We start from the raw sequence: 8,469 nt of genomic DNA on the forward strand, positions 1-8,469 counted from the left end.
CAAGATGTAAAGTGCCACTAAGGTAGCAGAAAATCCTCTTGACAGCCTGCCAATGCTTAGACCCTGGGCTATGCATAAATCTGTTGACCTATGAGACTGCAAACTAAATATCCGGCCTCGTGTTCCATACATAAATGAGACATTCAACAGCAGTTTGGTAAAGAGTGACATCAGTAGGATTGCCAGCATCATGCAGACTCAACTTCAAACCTGTTTCCATGGGAGTGGCAATAGGTTTGCAATCCTCAAGTCCAAAATTACATAGCATTGTCTCTATGTAACTTTTTTGACACAAGGCAATACCACCATCACACTCCTTAGACTGTATACCCAAGTAATGATGCAACAGCCCCACATATTTCATCTTGAAAGTAGCATTCAAATCAGCCTTAAATTCAGCAATATGTCTCTCATTTGGTCCAGTGATCAGCAAATCATCAACATAAAGAACCACAATGAGAAGTACATCACCCTCATGCTTTACATACAATGTGCTTTCTGTTGGACAGTTACGAAAGCCTTGTTTGACCAAATGAGTGTCAGCTTTCTCATACCAAGCACTAGGAGATTGCTTCAACCCATACAAAGCCTTGTTACATTTGCACACTTTGTCCTCTTTTCCTTTTATGACAAAACCACGAGGCTGCATTACATAAACTTCCTCAAATATGTCACCATTCAAGAAAGCAGTAACAATGTCTGATTGATGTACATCCCAACCAAAATGAGCTGCCAATGCACGAAAATGCACAGTAGTCGTACGACAAGTGGGAGCAAAATTCTCTTCATAATCTATGCCTTTTTGCTGTGCATAACCCTTTGCAACAAGTCGAGCCTTATGGCGATTGATCTCACCATCCGGCTTGCGTTTCAACTTGTAAACCCACTTCGTACCAATGGCCTTTTTTCCAGAAGGCAAATCACATAAAGTCCATGTGTCATTTTCTATAAGTGCATCATATTCTGATTGCATGGCAGCCATCCAATTTTCTGAATTCTGTGCTTCATCAAAAGACAGAGGCTCCTCAACATCATGTAAGCTAGACACAGCCAAAGCATAACAATCCGATGCATAAGATGCATGGCGAGAGCCTGAATGAGTATGACTAGACAAAGGTGCATCCAATTTACTGTCACGCAAAGTGTGCACCAACCATTTTGTCATACCTCTAGCCTGCTCATTTTTAGCCCTTTCCTCATCAAGTACATCATGTACATCTGCACCAGTAATAGGCTGATCTAAAACATTTTCAGAAACCCCCATAGGCTGTACATTTGCCTCATTGGAACTTCCATTAGTATTTCCACCACTGAAAAGAGGCAACAAAGTGTCATAAATGTCCTGCGAGCTTACATTATTGTCTCTAGTACATGACAGCAAGGGCTGAACAGAATCTTCCACAAACACTACATCCCGTGAAACCAGAATACATTTTGTTTGCGGATGATACAACCTGTAACCTTTGCTTTCAGCACTATAACCAACAAAAATACATTTGACAGCCTTATCATCCAATTTTCTGCACTGCAGTTGTGGCACCAAATCATATTCCAAACAGCCAAAAACACGCACGTGCTCAATAGAAGGCTTTCTATCATGCCATGCTTCATAAAGAGTAATAGACTGCAAAGCTTTCGTAGGACACATGTTAAGTACATAAGTGGCACACATGATGGCCTCAAGCCAAAAAAAATGCGGCAAAGCTTGCCTTTTGACCATACATCATGCCATTTCTGTCAGTGACCTGTTTTTCCTCTCAACAACACCATTTTTTTGAGGTGTATAAGGCACTATACGTTGGTGTTTTATCCCACGACTAGCTAGAAATGCATTAAATTCATGAAACATATACTCCCCCCCTCCATCGGAACGGAGGGTGCCCATAGTACATTGCGAGATATTTTCAGCCATAGCCAGAAATTGTTTGAAGCACATAAAAACTTCGGACTTCGCTTTAAGAGGAAATACCCATGCATGCCTGGAATAATCATCAATGAAAGTCACGAATTTCACGTAATTGCCCAAGGACGGAGTTTGCATGGGCCCACAAACATCACTATGCACAAGTTGCAACCTGCATGTGGCCCGAACTGAACCATCCTTTGGAAACTTAGAACGCTACATCTTACCCAAAATACAGCCTTCACAAACATGTTTGAGTGGTGCTTCAAGAGGCGGCAAAGAAGCAACCATATCAGATTTCTGCAAACGCAGCAAACTGACAAAATTCAGATGACCAACGTGCATGCCAAAGTTTTGCACTGAAATAGCTCTTGAATCTGCAACAGCATTTGCAAAATTTTATCCACACTTGTCATACAAAGCGAGCTTATACAGCCCACGACAAAAAAGTCATGATGCAACAATTTCATCACCAAAATTGGGATCATGAACTGTACATCTGTCATCCACAAATTTGACTACAAGTCCAAGTCTAGCAAGTGCGGATACAGAAAAGAGATTCTTCTTGATCCCAGGTACATAAAGTGCATCAAAAAGTGTGAAGGAACTGGCATTAGCGGCAGTAAGCACAATCTTTCCAACTCCGTGAACTGGATAAGAGGCGTTGTTGGCATAAGTCACTGAATTCCCATGAGGGACAGACTCGAGAGAGGTAAACAATTCACGATGCGAGGTAATGTGCTTTGTAGCACCATTGCCGAAATACCACACATGTGAATCTGCAATAACTGACAAGCATGCATCATGGACAGCAGGATTGTAAGTGCATCAGCATCACAGTCTTCTTTCACAGAAGACTCAACAATGGCTGCATTTGTAGTGAAACCAGCATTTGCAGTGGAACCATCCTCTTTCTTCTAAGCCTCTTTGGCCTTCAACTTAGGACATGACTTGATCAAGTGATCATTAGCTTTACAATAATGGCAACGCATCTTCTTTTTGCCCTTATCACTAGAATTGCCAGACGAAGTGCTGCCAGCAGAAGCATTAGGAACAGAATTTTTGCCACTCGCAGCAGAACCATAAGAAGAGGCTGCATTACTGTTACCACCCTTTCTTTGAGAAGCAATAAAAGCCTGCTCAACTGCACGCTGCCTAGTCCTATTTTTTCTAGAAAGTGTCTCTTGCAACAGCAACGTGCATAATGCATCAAACTTGACAACTTCAGGATTTCCTTGGGTCATCAGTCTCCAAGTACTAGCAAAAGTCTGGTAGGAATCTGGTAAGGCATCAAGAACAGTCTGCACAAGGGAACTGTCTGAAATGACTTCACCTGCAGAAATAAGTTGCTCATTGATATCCTTGACACTAACAAGGAAAGTGTCCATATCATCTTCCTCATTCATAATCTTCGACTCCAGCTCTTTACATAGCAAAGCAATTTTAGCCTCGTTACGACTTGCATAAAGACCTGCTAGAATATCCCAAGCCTGTTTTGCAGATTTTGTTGAACGGATGTGAGGAACAATGGTGCGCTTCACAGACAACGCAATCAATGCATGAGCCTGTGCATCCTTAACATCCCAACGAGTTTGTTCTACCGTAGGCAAAACAACTGTAACAGCTACAAGACCTGCAACATCCTCAACATCGCCTACATCCTCAGAACCAGGACGCACATCAATGCCCTGCACAATGTTCCAAACGCCCTTTGACACAAGAACATGTTGCATCATATAAGCCCACATAGGGTAATTGTCCCCATCCAACCTATCCTCAGCAGAGCAAACATCTTGAACACAATTGTGTTGTTGTTGTCAACCATGGTAAATGCTGCACCTGATGTGAAAACTGCTCGAAAATAGGAGAAACGGAGTGGGAACAACACGTGCTATATAGCACAAACCGTAGAAGACTATAAGACACCTGTTATGCAGAAAACGGCACTAACAAAAATTTTGCAAAAAATGACGAAATAGCTTGTGCAGTACTGCCTGTAGTGGAAACGAAGGCCGAAATGAGCCCAAATCAAAAATCTGAGCAGACCTGCAAACGCTTGCCAAATCTCATTGAAATCGGAGAAAGTGAGCAGGCATGTGCTGGAGAAGCTGGAGACTAAGCCCTGGAGGACGCAACCTGCTTTGATACCAATTGTTGGAATTAGGGTTGCAGAGAAACGCACACAGCTTTGGGAAGACGAAGGAAGCTCAAGGCACACAATAGAGAGTGTGTTACTTAGTGTGCAATGTAAAGATAGATAGCCCTAGAGTGATGGGCGTATATACAATGCTCGGGGAAAAAACCTCCTAAAGAGGGAAAAAATGCCCCGGCGGTCCTAGTGTGTTCACACACATCACTACCACATGTATATGGTAACACAACGGAAGAACCTATTACTTATACTACACCAGAGCTCGCACCAATGTACTATGTAGCTAATCAAGGTGTTAGACCTCCTATGGTAAGACCTCTTCCATCGTGGTTGAGCAATGACACTACTATTTGGATATGCGAAGCCTTAAAAAAGGGGAGCTTAAAATGAGAAGAATGTATCTTAGAAATGGATTGCACCAATGAAGCCTATGTACCTGAACCCTTTCCAGAGAATTTTTTTGAGCCATTTGAGTGGACTCAAATTTTAGCAACAATAAATGTTTGTGTAAATTGTATGTGCTCGGACCGCACGTAGCTGCGGTCCGAGCACATAGCTGCACATGTAGATTGTAAATTGTATGTGCTCGGACCGCACATAGCTGCACATGACCGCATTAAATCACATTGGGAGTGTACGACATGTCTTCATGTACCTTCATGTGGGAATAAGCCCTTAGAAGGAGGGGATCTCAAGAGGCATACTCAGAAAGGGCTATGGGGATATGAAAGGGTGGTCATTATTTCTACATAAGGAAGGGTTTCCTTTGTATGCTGTATCGGGATTTCTCATAATCAAAGGCTATGGAATCTGATGTATTCTTATTCTCTCTCTCTAATGCTGTGATGTGCTTCTCTCTCTCTGCATTTATGTGAGCACAGTCTCGTAATAGGCAGCCATGCCTATTACACTTGGCGACCACACGCAGAGCGGACTCCCCTTTGCTGAAGAAGGAGGTGGCAGATTTGATGATCGTGAGTTTCTGTCTAAGGCGGATGATCACACTCATTGGGGTGCTTCCAAGAAGTTTGTCCCTGCTCCACCTGCCAATGGTGCAAGTGAGAGGGTCTTTAAATACAATTTCTCTTCTGCGCCAACGAATGGTGTCCCACTGGACAGCTCTGACTCAGAGATCTGGGCCGCTTCTAAGAATGCTGTATCTTCGAGAGGGTATAATGTCATTGGTCAGAGGGACAGGGACTTTTGGAATGGAAGAGAAAAGGATGGCATGGATTCTGAGACTTGGGCCCGCAGAAAGGCTGATCATGCAATTGAAAGGCCACGACTAGTGCTACAGCCCCGTTCATAGCACTGGGCAAACACTGTGTTGTAGGCGAGACTAAGATGAGAAGTCGCTATACAGGCGGTGTGGTGTTGCGGGGCCTACTGGAGGATAGCCAGATTGTGTCGGTCAACGTTGCTTGTGGGAGTACTGCATGTGGTGGTCTGGGAATTGCTCATCGGGTTGGTGGGCAAACACAATGCGGAGCAGTCTGGAATTCAGAACGTCAACAATTTAAGGCATGCAAGTATCACATGCGGTTCACTCGGTTGTACCCAGCCGGTAGTGGGGACAGAGGTATGTTTCCATGGCGTTCAAATTTTTAGAGAAGTTCGGTGCAGCTTTCTTCTGAAGCCCTGCACCTGCGACAAGTGCAGGATGGCCAGTTACGGCCATGGCGGTGCGGTACAATGAGTGGGACTGCGGCAGTGGGCAGCGATGATGTATTCTTATTCTCTCTCTCTAATGCTGTGTTGTGCTTCTCTCTCTCTCTGCATTTCTATGAGCACAGTCTCGTAATAGGCAGCCATGCCTATTACATAAATATGTCTATGCCTACTCAATTTTGCAATGAGGACGACTATGACATAATTCCCATACAAATGATCTCAACACAACACATTGAAGCCAAAATTCACGACTCCAAGGGCTTGATGAAATCTCAACAAGTCTTTTCAGACCTCTACTATGATGCAACAGATGAGTTAGAAGAACACTCAACTAGCTCAGATGAGTCAGAGTCAAAAAAAGAACATGTGAGAGCTAAGCTACTCATGAAAGGAGGGGAGGAAAATTTTTTTGAATTTCCTAAACAGAAACTGAGAAGACAGAAATGGTATAGAAGAAAAAGAGACACGAGAAACTTCAAAGCTAGACCTATGCCATTAATCTCTAGTAGAACATAGTTCCTAATGCAGATAGATGCACGTGATTGTGTCAAGGACAAAATCACTGGTAGATATCCTTCAAATGAAAAACAAGAAATATCCAAAACATTGAGAAAAACAAGAAAGGAAACTCCTGCAAAACCTAAAACCGGGACAAGTGTTTAACAATGACACAAGTGGAACGAAGAAAGAAATATCAAGAGTTGCAAAAAGCTCTAAAGGATATATATACAAATGAAATGGAAACTACTGAGGAGGATGGCAACGATATAATGAGTGTTCTATTTCATTACAAGAAATATACTCTCCAAGACCAGAAAATCATAGTTAAACAACTTGTTAGGGAACTACAAAAACGGACGAATCCTACGAAGGACCTGAAAACACAAAAAAAGATAGATTTGGCTGAACCAGGAGAAGAGCCTAGATCTGCCTACATTGCAAATGACCTAATGGAAGAAGAAGAAGAGAAAATTATTGAAAGAATACCGAGATATCTTTGTGTGGTCTTATAATGATCTCAAGGGTGTTGATCCAAAAATTTATCAACATACCATACCCATGAGTGATGATGTGAAACCAAGTAGAGAAAGGCCATACTCATACAATGAAACATTTTCCAGAAAGATTAAAGAAGAGATTGAAAAGCTAAAGGAAGACGAATTCATTTATGAAATTGAGCACATCGATTGGGTGTCTCCAATTGTGATAGTACCCAAGAAAAATGTAAAATTACGAGTGTGTGTCAATCTCAAGAAAGTGAATGCAGCTACCATTAGAGACAAATTTCCTCTTCTAATCTCTGAGTATGTTTTAGAACGAGTTGCAAGAAAATAAGCTTACAGATTTTTAGATATCTTTTTGGGATACAATCACCTTTTGGTTGACCCCAAGGATCAATATAAAACTGCTTTGCAGCTGAATGGTGTATTTTTGCCTATTGGGTTACTAATGCTCCTGCCACCTTTCAAAGATTGATGAGCCATGATTTTAAAGAATATCTTCGTAATTTCTTGGAGTGTTTATGTTGGTATATGTGTACACATTAGACAAAATTTGAACTCACAAAGGGGCCCTTTAAGGAGTTTGACTTTACCTCTCTCTACCAAAACGGACGCATGAATAAATTTTTGCAAACAAACTCCAAAGTTGGTAGAGGTTTGACAATTAGAATGTCCTCTTCAAGCTCTATCTATTGATATATAGCACGCCATGATATTCCTCATATTTTACAAGATTCTTTTTTTGATTCACTTAGATTCCGATATCATAAGTGAATCAAAAAAATAATCTTTTAAAATATGAGGAATCTCATGGCGTGCTATATATCAGTAGATAGAACTTGAAGAGGACATTCTAATTGTCAGACCTCCGCCAACTTTGGAGTTTGTTTGCAAAAATTTATCCATGCGCCCGTTTTGGTAGAGAGAGGTAAAGTCAAACTCCTTAAAGGACCCCTTTGTGAGTCCAAATTTTGCCTAATGATTCATCAATCTGGCCTGATCATTTTGAACACCTCAAAAAGGTATTCGAAAAATGTAGACTTTACAAGATTTTCTTAGATCATGAAAAGTGCATATTCATGGGTAGACAAGGAAAAATTATTGGACATATAGTGTCTAAAAATGGCATAGCTACTCATATGGATAAAATTCATGTTATTGTTGATTTGCCTAGACCAACAATAGTCAAGGGGGTTCAAGCCTTCATGGAACATTGTGGTTATTACAGACGATTCATTTACATGTACACGCAAAACTCATGTACAATTTGATCACACACTTTGAATGGACTGATGAGTGTGAAGAATCCTTTATGAAGCTTCATCAAGCTCTCACTTCAGCTCCAATACTGAAAGCACCAGATTGTAATAAGATATTCCACATACATGTAGATGCTTGCAATTTTTCCATAGGGTGCATACTAGCTCAACCAGGAGACAAAAAATTTGATTTTCCTATTTCTTATTCTAGTAGACAGTTGAATATGGCAAAGAAAAACTATACCACCTCCGAAAGGGAAGGATTAGGAATGACCTATGCCATCAAAAAGTATAGACATTACCTATTAGCAAACAGATTTGTGTATTGTACTTGGTCAACAAGCTGTGCAATACAGGAAGAATAGTGAGATGGTTCATCTGGAATTTGATTTCACTGTAGTTGTGAAAAAGGGCACTACTCATCAAAGAGCAGATCATTTTTCAAGGATTGTTTTAGGAGAACCACCTAAGAGAGTAGATGAT

General features: G+C 41.3%; 1 protein-coding gene across 1 annotated transcript; it reads left to right on the forward strand.

Moving 5' to 3' along the window:
- Positions 1-4,953: 4,953 nt before the first annotated feature.
- Positions 4,954-5,364, forward strand: LOC147460321 (uncharacterized). The gene has a single exon (XM_086511691.1). The coding sequence runs from the start codon at positions 4,954-4,956 to the stop codon at positions 5,362-5,364; it is 411 nt and encodes a 136-aa protein (XP_086367817.1).
- Positions 5,365-8,469: the final 3,105 nt, after the last annotated feature.

Source organism: Adiantum capillus-veneris, chromosome 4, assembly GCF_014529385.1.
Source record: "Adiantum capillus-veneris isolate H3 chromosome 4, ASM1452938v2, whole genome shotgun sequence".
In the NCBI taxonomy this organism is placed as follows: domain Eukaryota; kingdom Viridiplantae; phylum Streptophyta; class Polypodiopsida; order Polypodiales; family Pteridaceae; genus Adiantum; species Adiantum capillus-veneris.

Excerpts from the sequence above, each read along its gene's own strand:
- LOC147460321 (XM_086511691.1), top strand. The coding sequence starts at position 4,954 with ATGCCTATTACACTTGGCGACCACACGCAGAGCGGACTCCCCTTTGCT.